General features: G+C 42.0%; 1 protein-coding gene across 7 annotated transcripts; it reads left to right on the forward strand.

The window, feature by feature from the left end:
- The first annotated feature begins 1,223 nt into the window (after positions 1–1,223).
- Positions 1,224–21,300, forward strand: SRSF11 (serine and arginine rich splicing factor 11). 7 transcript variants are annotated; one of them, XM_057397192.1, is made up of 13 exons: positions 1,224–1,338; positions 1,469–1,606; positions 7,691–7,824; positions 11,797–11,906; positions 13,865–13,957; positions 15,232–15,281; positions 16,382–16,509; positions 17,493–17,574; positions 18,674–18,805; positions 19,342–19,431; positions 19,994–20,089; positions 20,537–20,675; positions 20,785–21,300. In XM_057397192.1, exons 2-13 carry the CDS (start codon positions 1,479–1,481, stop codon positions 20,980–20,982), a joined length of 1,380 nt encoding a protein of 459 aa, XP_057253175.1. In that variant the 5' UTR covers positions 1,224–1,338; positions 1,469–1,478; the 3' UTR covers positions 20,983–21,300. The 7 variants fall into 7 exon arrangements, with proteins under 7 accessions (XP_057253175.1, XP_057253176.1, XP_057253177.1 ...); XM_057397193.1 differs by having other exon boundaries at positions 20,788–21,300; XM_057397194.1 differs by lacking the exon at positions 19,342–19,431.
- Positions 21,301–21,599: the final 299 nt, after the last annotated feature.

A 21,599-nucleotide genomic window follows, 5' to 3' on the forward strand; every position in this document is an offset into this window, starting at 1 on the left:
CTCTCTCTTTCATCTGAGTATTAAAATAAAACACAGCTGGAAACCCCAGTTTTGTATGAAGATTTCAAGTAACCATCGCTGGCAGTGGTCAAGCCTCTGGATGGGGATTGGAGCAACCTGCTCTAGTGGAAGGTGTCCCTGCCTGTGGCAGGGGTTGGAACTGGATGAGTGTCCTGGGATCAGCAGCAGCAGTCACTTTTTGTCCTTCTCAGTAGCTGGTGCAGTGCTGTGGTTTTGACTTTCAGCCTGGGAACAGTGCTGATAACAACGATGGTTTTAGTTGCTGCTCAGTAAGGTTTACTCTGACCAAGGACTTTGTGAGCCTCATGCTCTGCCAGGGAGCAGGGGAAGCTGGGAGGAAGCAGAGACAGGACCTGACCCAAACTGACCAAAGAGGTATTCCATACCACAGCACGTCATGCCCAGGATGTAAACTGAGAGTTACCTGGAAAGGCTAGTTCATTGCTGGGGTTGGGCTGGGTATCGGTTGACGGGTGGTGAGCGGTTGTATTCTCTTCCGTTGTTACTCCCCTTGTCATTATTATCATTGGTGGTAGCAGCAGTGGTTTGTGTTATACCTTAGTTTCTGGACTGTTCTGATCTCAACCTGTGGGAGTTACATTCTTATCCCTCGGGGAGCAGGGGAAAGGGGGGAGTGAGAGAGCGATGGCGTGATTTACAGCTGAGCTTAAATCACGACAATGAGCTTTAAGCTCTCTTCCAACCCAAACCATTCCATGGTTCTATGATTGTTTTATTTACAGTATATTGCTAGAACAGAACACAGAGCACTCAAAGCACGTTCATCTCAGTGAAGCCAGGCAACAAAACACCTATTCCACTCATCTCCATGTGAATACAATTCATGTGCCGATTGACTAGCCTGTCAAAGTCATGTCAGTTTTACGCTTACAGCTCTGAAGGAACAAGCAGCATTACCAAGCCCATCTGGAACACCTTGTGCAGCACACTTAGCAACACAGCAGCCTCCGAGACAGACCAGCTCCTCTGAGGACTAACCCGGAGCGCTCTGGAAGCTGGGGAGCCATCTGGATGAGCTGCTGTGTTACCGGCACATGGGACAGGCGATGTTGAACGCTCCCTGTCCCCGTAAGAGCCCAGAGAGCTCCCTCAAAGCCGCTGAGGCAGCGGCCTTTCCCGCCGCCACCGGTCTACGCATGCGCCCTCCCGCCCCGCGCGCTCCCGAGGGAGGCCGGGGACACGCGCCTGCGCGGTGGCGCTGCGCACGGCGCGGGCCGGGGGCAATGCGCCTGCGCGGTGGGGCGTGGGGGGGTGCAGCGGCGGTGCATTGTGGGATACTGCGGCCCAGGCAGGCTGGTGAGGCAGCGGCGGGTCCTGAGCGGCGGTGGCGGGGCCGGGCCGGACTCGGGGCGCGGCAGCGAGTGGCTGCTGGGGCATAACACGCTCTTCCCCTTTCTTCCTTTCCCCATCCCCGCTGTGTCTGTAGCGGCGGCGCGATGGCTTCCAGCAGTGGCACCGACGTGATCCAGGTCACTAACGTCTCCCCCAGCGCTAGCTCCGAGCAGATGCGGACGCTCTTCGGCTTCCTCGGGAAGATCGAGGAGCTGCGCCTCTTCCCCCCCGAGTGAGTGCGGGCCTTCCCCTCCCTCTCTCTGTCTCTCCCCGGCGGGAGCAGGCCTCTTCCTCCGCCTCCTCGCGGCCTGGCCGCCGCCTCCGCCCTCCCCTCCCCCAGCGCAGGCCAGCGCCCGCCTCCCTTCCCCATGGCGGCCCGCAGCGGGGCCCGCCGCGCCGCGGCTGCCGGCCCCCGGGCGGAGAGAGCCCGCCTCGGCCAGCGCCGTGCCCATCGCCGGGAATGGAGCGGAGCGAGCCGCGCTCTTGCCCCCCCCCCCCCAACTTGCGGGGCACTAGCAGGAGGTTGTGTTCTTACCACAACTGGGATTATTCACCTAATGCGTTAGGTACGAGTGTGGGGAGAAGGCAGTACTTTACATATGTCATTCCAGGCGGGATTCTCCCTGCCACGTGCCGATTGCTCTCTAGGAGCTGTTCTGTTCTTGGCTGGCCAGCTAACCTCTGCTGCCTGCTTAACCTCCACAACCGTTTATAGGCAGTTGGCCATAAACCTACTTTTTTAGATACAGAAATATGCCTTCCTTGCAAAGAATTCCGTGCAAAGTGGGCAGGTAATCGCTAATATACAAATAATGCACTTTTATTATGTTCATTAGGTGTTAACATTGGTTTTGGTCATGACAGTTTCATGTGGTTTACAGACTGTAATGTCATATGTTGATCTTTTGCATATGTATTATGCCATGATGAGTGAGCATTGAGTGGAGAAAAATCAAACAAGGAAGCAGTCAATTATTTTTAATACCAAAAACTCTCTGGATTTTTTATGGGGGGGAGGGGGGGGTGGTAGTTATTGCTAAGATCTGTCTTATTCATCACTGAGCTTCAGTCCCTTCTAGCACAAGCCCAGGAAGGCTCGCCCATCCTGCTGGCTGGTTATGTATGCACATTTTGAAACAGCATTTCTGGTCTTGTGCAGTTTTGCACTTTGGGTTGGATTTTGGTGGTTTCACATTGGAAATTGAAGCATGGAAGGAAATGGAATGTATGTGTGACTGAAATGGAGGGACACTTAAAGACATGAGAGCTGTGATACTAGCTGGGATAACTTAAATGGCAGAACTGTTAATGCTTGGCAGCCAGCAAAGTAATTAATCTTTAAACAGATGCAGTTACTTGATGCTCTGCTTTCTATTTTAAGGAATGTTGTTCTAGGTAAATTCTGTTTCTGAAATGTTGTAGATACGTACTAATCAGTCTGTTAGAGGATTACTTTTGTGGTATTGGAATGAAGTGCTCTACAAAAAAATCCCCATATCCAAAGCTCTCTTCCTACCATCCCTCAGACTGTCTGTACATTCTTAGTCTGTCTCCTTTGCACGAATGTGTAATGAAACCCCAGCCCCATGGGGCCCTACTCAGCGCAGGCGATAGATCTGTCTTGGGCTGTGTACTGGAGAGAAGCCAGTGATGGACGGATGTGTTGTAGAGATGGGTTATGGGAGAAGAGATGGCTATACCCCAGTAGCTGTAATGCTTGATACTAGCAGATACCAGTCTTTAGGCAGACTTGCTGGTTTATATAAAAAATACCAGCTGGCTGCCTTATAGCTGTGTTGGTGAAGGCAGTTTGCCAAGGGAGAAAAGGCAACAAGATGCAAATAACTCCATTAAGCCAGGTGCCAGATACCTCAAATTGGGTGACCAAAAATTACTTGAAACATTTGGTCTTTTGTATTTCAAAGTCCTGAATGAGAGAGGAGGATGATACTTATTTGTCTTGTAGGGATATTGTAAAGATTCCTTAGTAAAGTTACAACTATAGGAAAGCCACTGAAGAACTCAATAAGGAGCAGGAAATACAGTGTAACTGAATAGGCCTTGCACAAAAGATGCAGAAAATACTGAATAGCTGTTGAACATATATCTTCATTGCAGAATGTACGTCTTGGTGGAAAAATAGCATATTTGAAAACCATATATAAAGGTTGTGCAGCTTATCCTGGACCAGGCACTTTTTTGGGCCTGGGGTTAATTTTTAACCTTGTTTTTTTAAGGAGGTTTTGTGTCATTTCCTTTGTGTCGCTGTCCATATGGAGATGCTGGGGCACCTCTAGACCCGCTGTGGGTTTCCACCGAGATGCTCAGGGATCTGAATTTGGGATGCTTTACAGTCTCTGGTTTCATTTCATACCAAAGAGGGTTGTATTTTTAATAGTGGCAGGTTCTTTATCTGTTTCTCATAAAGCCTTTTTTTATTCCTTCTCCTTTAAACTTCAAGTCCTGACATTACCCTGCCCTTCGTGTTCATTTTTGGGGGGGGGGGGGGGGTGTTACAGGATATAAATTATAATCTATAAATTCTCTCCATAGTCTGAATCTATGTCCCAGATTATAGTGGGATTCTTCTTTGCTGCAGTGTTTCTGAGTAACCGGTGCTATTGCTTTACCTCTCTATTTCATCTTTCTCTTGGTCAGTCTGATTCCGCTGTCCCCTGTAGAAGTTCCTTATTCTGCTGGCCTTCCAGATCAGATATGACTTCCTGAGCTTGTCTGCGTTTCTCTTTCTCTCCCCTCATCCATCTCCTTATTCCAATTTATCTAATCAGTTATTACACCCTTCATGTACACCTCAGCTTCCTGTCACACATTCAGTCAGCAGCCAGCTCTGTGACTTCTTCCATTTTTCCTCCTCAAGACCTTTCTTCCCTCCATCTTCTGTTCTTTCCTGACTCAGTTGCCTGGTTCCTGTCCTTATTGAGTTCCATATGGCTCATCTTCCGTGGTAGGCGGAATGGAAGAGGGGAAGGTATGGATTTTTGAGAGTGTGGGTTTTTTTCCTCTTAAAGCAGTGTATGTATACACGCGTATATACATAAGCTGTTTTCTGTTTAGCATATTGTCCTGGTTTCAGCTGTAACAGTTATTTTTCTCCTTCCTAGTAGCTGGTGCAGTGCTGTGTTTTCGACTTTAGTCTGATAGCACACCGATGGTTTAGTTACTGCTTGGTAGCACTTACCCTGATGACTTTTCAGTCTCATGCTCTGCCAGTAAGAAGGGGCACAAGAAGCTGTGAGGAAGCAGAGACAGGACACCTGACCCAGACTAGCCAAAGGGGTGTTCCACAGCATATCACGCCCAGTATAGAAACTTGTTGGAGTCACCCAGAAGGGACCAGTTGCTGCTTGGATCAGGCTGGGTAGTAGTCAGTGGGTGGTAAGAAATTGTATTGTGCATCGCTTGTGGTTTTTGTTGGATTTTTTTTCCCCTTCCCTTATCATTATTATAATAATAGTAGTTTTGCATTATACTTTAGTTATTGGACTGTTCTTATCTCAACCTGTGGGGTTTACATTCTTTCCATTCTCCCCATACAGCCCAGTCCACTAGACCAGGTTGCTCCAAGCCTCATCCAGCTTGAACGCTACTTCCCAAGATCTTTTGCCTTGTCTAAAACTGCTGATGAAAGTTATATGAGGACTCTTCTCAGAATACTGGCATTACTTGTAATTGCCACATGTAGTTAGTCTGCTGAGAAGAGGGGGACAATTTCTGTTGCCGAGTGAAGCACATGGAGTAGGGGTTTATTGGGTTTCTGTGTTGTTGCTTTCCATCCAGTCAACATGGTAATATGGAAGACCATCTCTTGCATGGACAGTCTTTTCACTCCAGCCTGGTTCTAGCCTGATTTTATGTAAGTAGTAGTGTTTATGTATTGGCTGAAATATCACTTAACACAGATTTAAGAAGCTGGTTGCAATATGAGGAGTGAGTAGTTAAGAGATTGTAGGGCGAAGATCAGGCTTCCCTGTGTATCCGCTGTGCTTCAGCATCTCCTGTACTTCAGGCTTAGTACCTTGTTCAGACACCAACCCCAGTAAATCGTATGCCTTAGCATTCAGAGGCATGGTACCTGGGAGAGAATTACTGAATTTTTACTCTCTGGTGAATTAGAATAATGATGGCCTTTTTTTGGTAACTGCTGAGAACATTCTGTTCTGCTGAATTTCACTCAGCCACAGCTTGGATTTTTGAGTGACTGAAAATACATTTATAAAAACGAAATACAGTGGTTTATATTAAATGTCAGGCTGCATAAGCATAGCCTTGTGTGTGTTCAGTTGGTTTTGTATGTTCAGCTGGCTGTACAGGTTAGTACCTGGTAGCACTTGTGTCTACAAACAGCATCTACTCTGTTACAACAGACATTTTAAGAATGTGGAAAATATTGTACTGCATTTATGTAATAAATTGGGGTTTTAGACCTTAGATTAATACATAATTCAGATATACTGTAACTTCTTGATTTACTTTGCTTTCAAATTTTACCACTGTGGTTCTGTTAAAGCTAATGCTTCTTTGGGTTTTATGCAGATGGTTAAGAAGAGGCACCATTTTGGCAAGCTGCTGCGTATTTATGGATACAAAAGAGCTAATAGTTTCCATTTGTCTCTCTTTGTGCCATTTGTCACTTAGCTGTTACTTTCCAGTTTATTAACTCTGCAAGATGTTGGATGAGATGGATGTTTCTAATTTTAAGATTTTAAAAGCTGCCATACACTGGCTCCAATCTAGTTTTTCACATCTGGTTAAATTTAAAGTACAGTAAAGTGATCTGGTAGACGTTGAAGGCAGGTCTGGAGTTTGTGTAACTAGCACGTTGGGCTGAGGCTATGGTGGTGAAGCTTAGAGAGGTTTTGGCATTTGCACTAACAAAAATAGAACTTGGATATCTTTCTTGTTGATATCGAAGTCATTCTCCTTTGTCCTGAATTCTGACAACTCTCTCAGTGCTTTTAGTCATAATGACTGGATTGAGGATCTTCAACCTTAGTTGCTAACATTGTTTTGGCAGTGGTTTGAAGTGCTAGTCTTATAACTGCTTCTGGGAATCTAGATAGCAAAGGGAGATCTTTGTCCTCAAGATCAGTATCAGAGCTACTCCTTTAGGCTAATTTGTACTTCTGGTACTTGAGGGCAGCACTGAACAGTGCGTGTATTCTGGACTCCTGTGAATTAATGTCTTAGGACTTGCTACAACTTTCAGTGCCTGCCCTGTGCCTTCTGGAGACAGCTTTTAACTCCTCTGCTACAAAGTTGTGTCTGTGTAACAATTTGTCTTGCTGTATTTTAGTTTATATGTCTGATTAAAGCAAAATTTGAACCATTTTAAGGATATATGTACTTTGAAACCCATTTTGGACCTTTACCAGGTTGATTTCTGCCTCTGATTTGGAGGGTTTGGTTTGGTTTCAGGAAAGGGGGTTTGGGGTTCACAGTTGTGTCCTACAATTCCCTCCTATTGTGTAGGAAGTAGTTATTTCTGGGTTATTGTCAAGTAACTCGGAACCTTTGCGTTCTCTTTTGGATTTTCCATGTCTGGGGGTGTCTTACACAGCTCTTCTGACAGACACTCGTTTTGAGCTGTGGAGTAGGTACAGACTTACTTACCTTTTGTAAGGTACAGGCCTCTGTCTTGTAAAGAGGTCTCTACAGAGCTGCTTGAGCTTTGTGTTTAGTTCTGTTAATGTGGAATGACAGACATGTGCTACATCCCTTCAGAATGAACTTGGCAGTTTCTCTTGTGTGAGAAGCAGCGTGAAAAAGTTTGGTCTATGAGCTTTTATGAAAATGTGTTGATAAGTAAAATCATAGCAGTTTTCAAATCATTGCCCTCTTTGTTTCATCATTTACTTTAATGAGTAATTTGGGATTTAAAGCAGAGAGTGTAAACCCCCTAGTTTTGTTAAGTGGTATAGATAATATAAGTTGGTTTACCTTTCTTGAGCAAAGTTTTCCTTCCCTTCTCACAGACAGGTCATGAAAACTAACTTGCATTTAGGTGACTGGTCATAGATGCATTGTGCAGAGTAGAGTTAATGTCCAGTTACAAGTGAGGCAGTAAAAATGTTCCTGCAATTTTGCAGTGAGTTGGCTTCATGCAGTGTAGTTTTATATCTGTGGTCAATCAAAATGATGTTTGGTACAAAACCTGAAGTTGTGTTCTTGCATAGAGAAGTGCCCTGTGGTCCCTTGTGACTTCCTGGACTGGTCAAAGTGAGGAGACGGTAGAGGTTACAAGGTTCACAGTGTCAGATTTGCTTCCACCTCAGTAACTGATTTCCTTCTCTTGCAGTGATTCTCCTTTGCCTGTGTCATCACGTGTGTGTTTTGTAAAGTTCCATGACCCCGACTCGGCAGTTGTGGCGCAGCACCTGACAAACACTGTATTCGTTGACAGAGCCTTGATAGTCGTACCGTATGCAGAAGGTTTGTGAATTGTTTAATGGCCTATGAAGCCCCTGTATGGGGCATTTTATTCCAGTATAGTTCACAAAAATGAGGATTAGTAAAACGTCAAGCATAAAAGATAATTAATGTTTTGAAACCCTTGGTATATTGCCATTGCCCCATGGATTAAATAGTTTTTAATTTAATGACACTGAATGAAAGTGGAAAGTTTAACTCTGAACTGCTTTTGTGTGTCTTTAAGTTTAGAATATGAACGTTTTAGGCAGAATTTTTTGCAAATTTTGCTTTTTATCAGTCTCAATGAGACGTTTCCGTAAACAGACTTACGCAAACAGGTCCATGTTATAAGGAAATTTTGCCTTAATAATTATTTGCCACTTCCACATAGATAAAAATCTCTTCATGAGAATGGCTTCTCCCTCCATGAGAGCGCATGGGAGAGTAGAGCAATGTTTCTCTGAGATACTCTGCCACTGCATTTATTTGGGAACTTCCCTGAAAAGGCACTCACTCTCCTTATAAGTCCAGTATACCAAGGGTTTGAATAATTACGGTGTAATTTGAAATTAGATCTCCAAGAGGTGCCAAATGGGCACTGGGACTAGTTTTTTTTTATTCCAAGTTTTCTTGTTCATCCTTTGATATATTTTATAGAATTTCACTAAATAATAAACTCTTCTCTCTGTTATTTGTGTGTGTGATTTTTGTAGTGGAGAAGGCAAATGCAAAGCCCTTCCAGATGACTGAAAAACAGTGGGTCCTCTGCAGCTACAGGGGATTCTAGACATTAACTAAAGGCCAGCAAGCACTCAAGTCCCCAAGTGTTTTCCTGGTGTAACCACTTGTTAACTACATTTTCTCTTCTTCTTTTTATTTTTACGTTTTAGGGTGTTACAGTAATTTGAAAGGCAATGAGCAGGGTTTTTGGAACTTACCTTAAAAACAAAGTGCTGAGAAGACACCTCTTCTTGCAGAAGTCTTATTAAACTCTTCTAGACTTGCTTTAGAAGTAACTGATTTCCATTGTACTGTTTCTTGATTTACTTCTGAATTAATGGATTTTCCCTGATTGCTTGAGTTAAATAAAATCTTCTGTAGATTAAATTGTGCTACAGCAACAAATCTGGTACATGGCCTGGGTTCAGACCTATGCTCAAGACATTGTAATGCTGTAGGCTGTCTTTTGAGGCCTGGGGAGCTGTTTTATCTTTGTAATTACTTAAACTTAAATGTTACGGAAACTTAATTTATGGAACATAGGACTCTGCAGCATGACCTTTGGTTGAAACATGCTGCTTTTTGAGAGCACAGAACATGTTCTAAAATTACCATTGAGTTACTGCTTCTGCTAGTTTAGGTGTAATAATGTAGTTGAAAGGCATCTTGTCCTTGTCTTTGTATTAAAACGTGATACAGCAGCAGACCATTTGAGTCAGAACTGAAACAATCACCAAGGCCCGTGGTGCAGAACGTTAGTGTTTTAACTTGACCAATAAGGATAAAACCAGTCTGACTTTGTCCATTGTGCTCAATGGTGTATAAATCTGGCACATAGAGAAATCTGCCCAGTACTTATGGTTCAGATTGTGTAAAGAAAACAAAGAAATGAACAAATAGAATATTTAAACGGGCCTGTTTAAAATCCAGGAGCTCCTTGTGGCCTATTTCCTCTGGTGCTCTAGGGGTGCAGAACGATGTGGTGTATCACAAGAGATACACTCAGCCAATAAAGTTATACCCCTTGGTTTTGTAACCATATGCTCCTGTCCATATATTGGAATATAGTTTTCCCTGCCAATGCAAATTGCCAGAGTCCAATTCAACAAGCTACTTAAGCACGATACAGCAAGATTCTTAACACCATGGTGAAATTGCTCATGTGCTTAAAGCCAGGCATATGCTTAACTACTGTGCTGAACTGGGCCCTTTGATCTTCTATTTTCTGTTGTGATAATTCTGTATGAATATTACCTGTCACTAAAGTAAATGTTTATTATCTGTTTAGCGCAATAATTATCCCCTATACCACAAGCGCACTCCAGTTTTAGCATACACAGTTTGGTGTTGGCTGTTGCTTTGTGTTATAGAACTATACACAAAGTCTACGGTAAGGTCTAGTATTTGTCATTTTCACTGTGCTATTCCTACGTTCGGAAGGAACTCTTTAAGATTAAAGGTGGCTGGGGGGGATATTTAGGTTCTTTGGTTAATGTTTGTTTCTTTTGTCTGTTTCTTTTTCTTTCATTTCTACACATTCATGCAGTATTTCATGGTTCTAACAAAGCAGCAGTATAAAAAGCTCTTGAAGCATGAAAATTAACTGGTGAGGGGCCTCATTGCTTTTTTTTTTGAACTGTAGTTTATTTATTTCTAAATACTTTTTAAAGAAAAACAATTAGAGGATCAGATGCATGATTTTTTTTTTTAATGGATGCAGATCTTCTATGAGGTGTCTCAAGATAAGTCTGAGGGTTTATATTTAGATGCCAGAAATGTTGTAGTTGCACTAATTTGAAATGTTTAGCTGTAATTTATAAATATGCTCTGAGCCATAATTTTGCATGCAAAATTCCCCCATAATCTCTCTGTAGGTATGTTAATATATTGATGCGTTAATGCCCTTTATCTAAATGACCTTTTTCCCCCCCTCTCCCTCCATAACTTTGGGTATCTAAATTGATGACCGCTCAATGACACAAGCAAGATAACAGTGCTGTGTATTATACATTTGTTTATATTATCGGCACTTCTCAGTATAGGTGGAAGGAACCATTACCTTTATTTAACAGTGGTTTTTCTTTTTTGTTGTTGTGTTTTACAGTTCTTTTCCCTGGTTCAGCCTGAACTATATACCAGGCCCTGCTGAAAATACCACCCAACAGTTTTCTTCTGCAGCTTATCCAGTTTCTCTTAAGTGCCCTGTACATATTGTATGTTTTATGATGAGATGCAGTTTCTTAATGTGTATTACAGAAACACTACTGGTATTTGCAAATATATAGTAAAATTGTTTTATTGAACTCTCATTTTGGGGGCTTGGGCACATTAACAAATTAATCCATCTGTATAGGGCTTTTGCTGTTGGATAGAATAAAAACCACCTGCATAATGACTTGTTTCATGCTAGGACCCTTAAAATTGTATGTGCAGAGCAGGCAGTAAAATAAGACACTTGTCTTAGTTGGCTGCAAGATTTTGGGCCAGAAGTTTCTACTGAAATGGCAGTATGTAGCAGCATTCTTGGTACAATAAGCATGGCACATACTGGAACAAATGCATTTTACTGCACAGGTAAGGAATGTGCCACAATATCCTGTATGTATGCACCCATCCACCCTCAGACACACACACAGAGCGTGTATTTGAAGATCTGCAGAGACTTTCATTTTCATTTGACAAGTCAGCAAAAGCCCTACGCTTGATTCAACCAAAAATATTTCCATACCTTCTCTTTTAAGTTTTACAAAATTTATATGGTAGGTGTAAAAGCAAACTTAGTGAACTGTACCATATTATTAACCCCTAAATCAAACTTTTTTTGTCTTGTGTATCTTGATTTTTCTGTGTGCTTTATAGTGAAGCAGCCGACACGAGTCGTTGTTCATAAAACAGCTTTTGAAAGTTGAGAGCACACCCCTGGAGAACCGACTGTGCTTGCTTACGTTTGGTTCATGACTTAAAAATCGAGTACAGGTGATGAAATCTTGGCAGTGTTAACAAAAAAGTAGTGTGTATTGTGCTATTTTTTTGCTCTAGAAACTTAACCATTTGTAGAGAAAAAGGAACAGTCAAATTGTCACACATTGAAGTTGCATTCTGACAAAAAAATTTAATGATAAATATTAATAGACAACGAGCTTTGTATTTTAGCCAACATAAGTACTTTCAACAAACTCAGGTGGTGTATCAGGGAGACATTTTCTGGGTGTTTTTGTGTATTTTCTGCCTTTGAAATGGAATGCACTCTAATGCAAGGCTGTTTCTCTGCAGGAGTTATTCCTGATGAGACTAAGGCTTTGTCTCTCTTGGCACCAGCTAATGCTGTGGCAGGTCTGCTGCCTGGAGGTGGACTCCTGCCTACTCCTAACCCACTTTCTCAGGTAGGCTTCCCATTTCCTGTCAGGCTAAAGCTAATGCGAATGATTGGATGTATCCTGGTTGATTCTAACTTACTTCTGTTGGGTTTTTTTCCAGGACAAATAGACTGATGTAGTTAATTCTATGATTCTGTGTACTAATGCCTATTCCTAGAATGCTTTAGTTTATGTGTCTTGGATTGTTACAGCTGCCTCTTGTGAATTGTGGCTAAATTATGATAGTTGGTAGATGGGATACTTTTATTTCCCTAATATGATGCCTCTGGTTTCTCAGGGCCCCTGTGTTTATATCTCTTTCTCATTCTTTTTTTTTTCTCCATTCTGTGCTTAAAGACAGATTTGACAAGCAGTAGAGATCTTGTAGGCTTTACATTTGTGAAATTCAAGGGGTTGACATGCTGTGGAGATACAATTTTTCCCCTCAGCTGGAGTATTAAAGGTATTTGCTTGTTATCTAAATACACAAGAATTCATGTGGAAGATGAACATTAAGAATAATACATCACGGAAATAGTTTCAGTCAAAGCACATATCTTATTAGAGACAAAATAAAAGTACAAGAAGCAAATTAATAAGAATAAAGCTTCATTAATTCAACAGTTCCCAAATCTACTTCTTAAGCTTGTGCTTATATTTTCTTTGTATAGCTTCTGTTAGGATTTCTGATTGCATGGAAGATACATTTGACATTGAGTTGTTCAGGTCTCTTAAACCATATATGAAGGGAAAAGCCTGAAGTTTAGCTTTGAAACTCGAGGAAGGGCGTGGAAGAAACAAACACCATCTTAAAGATGAGTTTAATCAAAACCTGTATATGTAAATTCCTGAAAATGATTGCTGAACCACCTTAATCTTAGTTCTGTAACCTGAATCCTAGCCTACTCCCAATCCACTTAATGGTAGAATCTGTTTAACACATGCATTTTATGGATAATTGTGATGGATGGTAATTTTTTTTCACATACATCTTGAAAGCTGGTTATGCAGCTCCTCTTGACTGTTACTGGGAGCTGGACATCTTACTCTCAAACTGCAGGGAGGAGCCTGTACAGTTGCAAGAAACCAGCTAACTGGAAAACTCCCTGTCAGATAGGGTAAGGTTCCACTGCATTGCTCCTGACTACATGCTCTTGCTGCTGCTTTCACACTGGCTCTGGAGCTCGTCAGATTCTTTAGTGAGCTATAGTGATAGTGGGATGTAGCCACAAAAGTATGTTCTCTGACTCCTCGGTGGGTTGAATTGGTTGACTAATGAGTCTCAAGTGCCAGAGCTGTCAGGAAGGAGGCAGTGAAGAGGATGGAATGAAGGGAAAGCAAGCCCTCACAGTGACAGCACAGAGCTGGTTAACATGAGATCACCTGGGTTTAATCTCACTGTGTGTTTTGATCATTTCACTTCAAATGGCCAAAAATCAGGTTCTTTATGAGGCTTCTAGATTAATTTAAGGAATTCAGACCTGTACCATCATCCTACTTACTCTTCTAGTAGTTTTTCAACCCATTTTGTAGTTTTAACCTAACTAGAGAAATTTGCAGATATGTAATAATATTGTCTTTTAATATAAAACATGTTCATTTAAATCCTAAATTGATTTAGATATGTGGTTGTTGGCATTGTTTCATTTTAGCACTGGAAAACAACTTCATTTTAAACCATTTCCTGACTGTACTGGAACGTTCTGCTTTTTTTACTTCCCTTGACTCACCCATTGGGATGCAGAGGAAACAGAACTTCATTTTAGAGTATTTATAGGAGCAAGAATCTTTCCTATACTAAGCTTTGGAATACCTGGATAGGGAAAACTGAAATATTCTGGCTAACCTTAGTATAATGTTTCCTGTAGCTAGAAGCCTGAGGAAACCCCAGTTCACATTTTCACATGTCTAAGGCTTGGGAATCTCAATCCAACAGGTTTTTACCAGTTGAATATGGCTTTGTCTAATTGCTACCTTTGTTACAGATTGGTGCTGTTCCTTTAGCTGCTTTAGGAGCTCCTGCTCTTGATCCTGCCCTAGCTGCTCTTGGGCTTCCTGGGGCAAACTTAAACTCTCAGGTATGTCCCATGCTCTTAACATTCTCTTTATTGTCTCTTACATAGTTCAGTTGTCATACATGATGCTTTAGGGTTCATCAGTATATTAAATAACAAGCTGGAGATCTGGAAATGCTATACTTAGGTTTGAAAAAGTGGTAAAAAATACTACTTTTTATGAAATGCTTGGCTGAATGTAGTTGCACAGGCTGCGGGTTCTTTAAACTTCTCAGAATTGTTATAGAATGCAGTCTTGTTTCTTGGCATAGCAGGCTTGTATATGAACACTTCTCTTTTTTTTACCCTCTTCTGTTGTAAAGTAATTTTCATTTATATCAGTTTAACAGCCACTGAAAAATCCAGTGATGGTTTTTTCTGTTGTTTGGAATAAGTAGTATCTGTAGGAGTACAAATTAAATGCCAGAGGGACCTAAAAAATAGTCTGGGGCTAGTAGTGAAACACTTCACACGTGTGTCGTTACCAAGCTGTGAAACTGTACTTATAGTAAATAGAGACTGCTTGAGTTTTTAATGTTGTAGGTATAGAAAATACAGAGACTTTGTTAGACTGTAGTCTTTTAAAAAATAAATAAAAGCAGACTTTAAGTGCTAAGTAATAGTGAGTTATATTGGGTTAATACTTAAGATATAGGAACCAAATAGTGTATGGAGAACAAACATGTTTTACAGGTACAAGAAGTAGTAATAATTCAGTGCATTGCTAAGGAATCCATCATTTAGCATTGTCTTTGTGCATGCCATGTGTAGTAACAAGCAAATATGGTGATAATAAAATAAAATACAGCTGGTATGAGGAAGGGTTGTTTCCCTTGTTCATTAAGCAGCTGAATGTAACAAAAGTGTTTGGGTTCAACGCAAGGCAGCTTCCGTATGAAGAAATTAGTGGGGACTAAACATGTTGTTACAATACCACTGGTACAGGAAGTGACCAACTGTCATAGAATTTTTGGATTAAAGAAGCTTTTGCTTATAAATTGACACTGGGGACTTCCCATGGACAGGTAAGTTTGTTCTTTAATGAGATTTCCATTCTCTTGAAGTAACCGAGAAATAACTCATAAATACCAGGAGTGCATTTTTATTTTCAAGTGCTTTGATTCTGTCCAGGAACTTTTTGTCTGGAACTTGTTTGGGGAGTATTTTGGTTTGGTCTTTTCTATCTGTAGAGATTTTTGCTTCAGCTGCTGCTAAGGATACATTCAGGGAAGATGATCCTCTTAAGCACACGCATCTTCCAACATGGTTTTAACTGTTGTTTTTGTTTCTCCTCACAGTCTCTTGCAGCAGATCAACTACTAAAACTTATGAGCACAGTGGATCCAAAGTAAGCATCAGTGTTTACAAATCTTTGAATTGCAATACACTGGATTATGGGAATGTCTTTTGTGATTCAGTATCCAGTCTTTGTCCTACTGGATCTAATTAAGGTTGGAGAAAACTCGTGACTTGGGGATCTTGTGCAGACTCTTCTCTGTGGTAGAGAGAAGAGGGGGAGGAACTGAAGATGATTCAGCCTTGCATCCATGGAACGATACCAGTTAATACACTAGAGAAAAAAGCTGTTAGACAAATGAGTAGATGAGAAATGTTCTAAAAGCAAAGAAGCCAAATCTGCCTCAGAAAGCCCTGGTACTGCAAATTGCTGGGAGCTTTGGAGGGAAGTCTTTCAACTCTCAGCTTCAGCAAGTATTGCTTGCCTTGCTGCTCTGTTAGCTAAACAACTCCTAGCCCTGTTTGGCTGTTCAGTGTTTTTAAGTTGTCAGAGCCATCTCATCTAAACCAGGTGATAAAGCTATGTATCTTCCAGCCCAAACCATTGTCTGATAGGATTCTATGACAGGTGACCCATCTTCTTTTTTAATACTGTTCTGGCATATTATTCCCTATTGTAAATTGATATTTCTGTAAGCAGAGATTGCATAGCTGATTGAGCAAAACAGTTAACAAAGATAATGGATTAGATATACCCAGTACACCTGACTTCAAAGCCACCTTGTAGAGCACATCTTCTGAATTGCAGATTTCATCACTGTAGACTTCCCAGTGTGGCTTATCAAAATAGAAGCTTACTTTCTGCTGTGTTACACGCTGTCACCCATGGAGCTGTTCTTTCAGGTGTTAAGAATTGAAATTGTGCTGTACAAGTGTTCTGAAAGGTGTCATTAGAAACTTACCTGTGCAAGCCAACACAAAGCTTCCTGCTCTTTATGGCTGACTGGAATTCTAAGAGCTATAGGTGCTATATCTTGTGCTGCTGTTTTCAGCACAGATACCACATGTTAGACTTATTACCCTCTTATCTAAGTGGTGACAAGCGTGGGCAGGTACTGATTCACTTAGATCAGTCACTCTGAATAGGCTTCAGGCTGTATTTCTTGGATTCATTGACACGGAATTTCTAAAATTCCTTTTTTTATTTCCCAGGTTGAACCATGTAGCTGCAGGTCTTGTTTCCCCAAGTCTGAAATCAGATACCTCCAGTAAAGAAATAGAAGAAGCTATGAAAAGAGTACGAGAAGCACAGTCATTAATTTCTGCTGCTATTGAGCCAGGTAATTTTAAATGCCTCATTTACTTCAAGAGGCAGTTTTGCTGTAGTATATGATAAAAGCTCATGGTCTGCAAAATATTGGCTTAATGCTTTCATGTTCTATAGTGACTTAATGTATGGTTGACAGGTTTTTAATTGTCCCATAGTGTGAATGCTGCGTGTGTCCTGCCGAATGTTGCAGGGAATTAATGGTCTCTTGGTTTTTCCCCAAATTCCCTTTGTCTGAAGATGGAAAAATGCTTGAGCTTCCCCTGGTGGAAGTTCATAGTGCCAGCTCTGAGACTTCATTGGAAACAGCAAGTGACTTAACCACTTGGTATCCTGGTGATTCCTGTGCGTGGGGATGATTTCCTTTCTTTAACTCCTGATCTGTGGAAGTTTGTAAATGATTCTTTTTTCCGTAGCTGATTTCAGTAGATTTTATTTTAGAAGAAGATGCAGCAGTTCATCCACAAATGTCAGACCCACCAGATCTGAGAAGCAGGAACTTGAAACACTGAAAATACAGTTTTCCAGCCTCCTGTTTGCTTTCAAGAAAGAACAGAGCTCCTGTTCTTCTGTTACACCAGAAACCGTGCTGATTGCTTTGCTTCAGGCTTTCTGTGGGAAGTTCAGAACAGTGATTTCAGAGGTTCTTTAGCCCTTCACAAAGTGGCAGATTCCGAGATCTTACCAAGGCTTTTCAGTGCCCTGCAGCTCTTACCTTTTAAATCTGCTAAATTAAACATCTTCTGAATTTTGGCTTCTTCAGTTTTGCATAAAGCAGTATGTTGGTTTTATGTCACACACATCTTTATCGTATGAATTCTTTGTGTTGTCTTCTGAGGAAAAGGTTAGATAAGCCTTACTTCCAAAATATTCCTTATGTTTTCTTTATCTTGGTTATTTCTGTGGCGTGAAGCTCAACTTGTTCTTTTATAAAATCTCTTTGAATACTAAAATAACACTGTGGTTTTTACTTTGCTTTCCTTTTTTAACCTCCAGACAAAAAAGATGAAAAACGAAGGCATTCAAGGTCGAGGTCACGCTCGCGGAGGAGGAGGACACCTTCTTCATCTAGACACAGGTAGTCAGCTTGTTTGCCCTATAAAAACCCCACATGGCTGAAATAGTGCCTTCAAAAATCCTTCTTGGAAAGTGACGCTTCACTCCTGGAGGCTGCCAGATGGTTGGAGAAAGCTGAGGCCATGATCTGGCTAGACTGTTAGTGTGGGAGAGAGCTGATGGCAAAAAGTACCTCAGAAGTACCTGAGACTACTGCAGAAGGACCTTCAGGACACTGTGCAATGCTTGGACTGATTTTATTTAGCAATCAGTGGCTGCTTGTATTAGATAAGAAACATCTCAGCCCGGAGCCTTGGCTTTGCGCAGCCTTCACTACTGCGAACACCTAAGCTGTTGTCCTTAAACCTCTGTTCTGTCTTCAGTCTCTTTCCAGTGTGCTCATGTGGTAGTTATAACTTGTCTTAAAACCAAGTCCTAGGAGGCTTCTCTGAGCACTGTTTCTTAGGTACGTAGATGTTTACTTGCTGGGCTGTTTGGTTTTAGTATGTGCAGCACATTCACCTTAGTGGAAGTGTGTGACCAAAGTTTTCCCAGGGTTTTCTAGGTTATGATTTACTTGGAGATCAGGACTGTTCAGGTGTTCTGACTAGAGATCTTAACGCTGTTCTAATACCCAAACTAGAAGACATATGGCTCGTTTATGCTGTTGGCTTGTCAGCTCCAATCAGGCAGCACATGCCAGTGGCCTGGGCAAAGCCATTATAACCATGGCCTTCCCATCTGTACTTTGTTGTTTGCATATTCAGTAACTGGCTTGTATTTGGTTTGGTGTTCTAAAAATTTCTTCACATTTCAACACAACAGACCATTTTTCCTCTACAATAGGCCTGGTATTTTCTTATAAGAAGAGGAATAAGATATTTTCTTACAAGGAGAGTTAAAAAGAGATGATCGAAGCATCATTCTTCTTTGTCTTTTCACATTTGTGCACTTCCTTTTTCCTCGGTGGACTCAATGCAACTCTTGCTGTTTTCTGTATTCTGTATCTTTATTCATGTATCATTATGCATTATGATACTCTGAGCACGAGGCAGATGGATTTTGAATAGTGTATTAAAATTCCCTGTATTTAACTCCCATGTACAATGTGCTGCTTGTAGACGGTCAAGAAGCAGATCAAGGAGAAGGTCCCATTCAAAATCAAGAAGCAGGAGGCGGTCTAAAAGTCCAAGGCGAAGAAGATCTCATTCCAGAGAGAGAAGCAGGAGGTCCAGGAGCACATCTAAAACCAGGTAATGGCTTCAGTAAATCTGTTCTAATTGCTAGCAGTGACTTACTACATTTTGTGCTAATTTAGGAAAAAGATAGGCCAAACAAGCAAACAAAAAACACCCACAAAAGCCAACACTAGGGCAAGATTAAAGTCACAGTCTCTTGTGATGCCTTACAGATTAATAACAGACCTCTGCATGTGCAGTTGGTTACATAAAAACGCATAACCTGCTTTTCCTGAGAGTCAGCAGATGCAGCAGGCATTAGCCAAATCCCTCAGTAGCTGCCTCTGGAAAGCAGGAGCTATGAGCATCTGGGCTTGCAGATTCTTTTGCTGTCCATACGCAGAAGCTGTAAGAGCTACGATCTTATTTAGCTGTAGGTAACTAATCTGTGTTGCCATCATTGTAATGTGACTGGCCTCAGAAATACTCAACTGTGTACACTATCCCATGTTACCATGTCTGCATTTGTTTTCCTACGTAGCAAAAGGAGAGGCTGCTACTTGAATAGTTTGACAATGACTTAAACTTTAAAATCTGTATTTTACTAAAAGGGATAAAAAGAAGGAAGAGAAAGAAAAGAAACGTTCTAAAACTCCCCCCAAAAGCTACAGCACAACCAGACGGTCAAGAAGCACAAGCAGGTACAGTGACACAACAGCTTTCCTTGCTGTTTCCAGCATTTTTTTCCACTTTAATCAAAAGAACATTATTGTGAGTGGCAGGATGAGGATTCTGCTGTGGGTACATTGGGTGTATGCACAAATGCACACATGCTCTCTACCCATGTTGATAAGATGATTTATTTTTTCCCTAATACTGACTGTAGTTTTCTGGAGGTGCTGTTTGGGCTTAGAACAGTTTCTGCTTGCTCTGTAGCAGAGAATGTGATTCTTTGAGGTCACTGTTAAACTCTTTCCCGATTTATGGAATAAATACAAGCAAAACGTGTTCTGTTCTTTTTTAAAACACTTCCAAAAAGAACTTGCAGTAGTAACAAGGACAAATAGTTATTTCTGGTTGCAGAAAGAGCCAGGGTCCCCAGTACAGTTTAAGATATTTGTTCATGAAGATGAAGGTAGAACAGGAGATGACTTTGCAGATCAGGAGGGCTTTGCAGGGCTGCCAGGAGTAAATACCCATTATTGAGCCAGAGGTGTATTTGTAGCTTTAGAGAAAAAAAGCCTTGATGTCTCTTTCCTGCAGAGAAAGACGACGTAGAAGAAGCCGGAGTGGAACACGGTCACCTAAAAAACCCAGGTCTCCTAAGAGGAAAATGTCCCGCTCCCCGTCTCCAAGAAGGTCAGTTGATCTCTTGGCTACAGCATAAAGTGGTGCCTGGGTGGAAGATTGCCCAGCTGGGAACTGGAGCAGGGGAGCTCCAAAAGGGAGGAATTCCAGGGGGAATGATAGAAGGTACTGAGCATTCCCAGCCCCTTTGGCTCTGTACCATAGGGGCCAGCTGGCCTCTGGGTGGGCCAGGGCATTCTGTGGTCCTCTCTTCCCCAAATGAGGAACTTTGAGATGCTCCATAAAATGCTGGTGTGTTGCTGTTCTTAGACTCTGCTTTTGGGTGGTTGGGTTTGCTCCAGAGCTGGGAAATGGGGCTGCTGGGTTATTTTTTGAGAGTTAACAGTGTGTTGTAGTTACACACTGCTGTTCTCCCTTTAGATTTCTAATGGACTGTGGGTGACAGCTATGGGTGGTGTGGTTGTGGCTTTAATTCTTCTCCATGCTTTATCACTGTAGACATAAAAAGGAGAAGAAGAAGGATAAAGACAAGGAGAGAAGTAGAGACGAGAGGGAGCGCTCAACCAGCAAGAAGAAAAAGAGCAAAGACAAAGAGAAGGATCGGGAACGGAAATCTGAGAGTGACAAGGATGTGAAAGTATGTTTCCAAACCTGCCCAGCTGCAGGGCCCTGCTGCAGCCCTGACCCGGAGCCAGCAGGGGCTTGGAAGGCAAGTTTTACTCTTCCTTTTTTTTCTCTCGGCAAAGCAGGTCACAAGGGATTACGATGAAGAAGAACAAGGCTACGACAGCGAGAAGGAGAAGAAGGAAGACAAGAAAATGTCAGAGTCTTCCTCCCCTAAAGCGAAGGAGTCCAGTGCTGATAAAGGAAGTGGGGATGCGGCGAGGGAATCCAAAGTGAACGGGGATGATCACCATGAGGAGGACATGGACATGAGTGACTGAGCTCTGCCTGTGCAGTGGCCACGGCTGCAGCCGTGCATCAGTGTCATTCCTGTGTGATTCTTTTACGCTGTACTCGTTAATCCTAAACCTCGATGTATACAGCTCTGAGCTACCCCTGGTTTGTAAATCTCCTGATACTAACTCACACGAAAGCTTGGTAGAAGGGTAACCATCCTTGTTCTGGCTGAGGGAGCGCGGAGCCAAGCCATTTCTACTAACTTGGTGATGCTTCAAGCAAAAGTAAAAAGCTGCATGCATCTACAGCAGGCATGGACTGTTTGTTGTCTGATCTCCTGTAGTAAATCAGCTCACCTCCGATAGTGTCTCTAGAATTTGATTCATTGCAGTAATAGGGAAGTAGAGGGAATGCACTGACTGCATAGGGAAGGGGCAGAAACATCCTCCCTCTTGGGACGTCCTGCAGAGCGGCGCGAGGGGCCAGCGTGGGACTGCACACACCACGGTGACAGCACGGCTGGAACCAGCGTTCTCATAGAGGTAGCTTTGGGTTTTGTTTATTTCTTAAAGCCATGGGGCTGGGGTTGGTTTTGATTTTCCCGGTGGGTTTTGTTTGGCTTTGACAAGGTTAAGATGCACTGACCTTTTTGAGGGCTTCC

Source organism: Pezoporus wallicus, unplaced genomic scaffold, assembly GCF_028554395.1.
Source record: "Pezoporus wallicus isolate ANWC-B61680 ecotype Strahan unplaced genomic scaffold, APGP_CSIRO_Pwel_v1 contig_13313, whole genome shotgun sequence".
NCBI lineage: Eukaryota > Metazoa > Chordata > Aves > Psittaciformes > Psittacidae > Pezoporus > Pezoporus wallicus.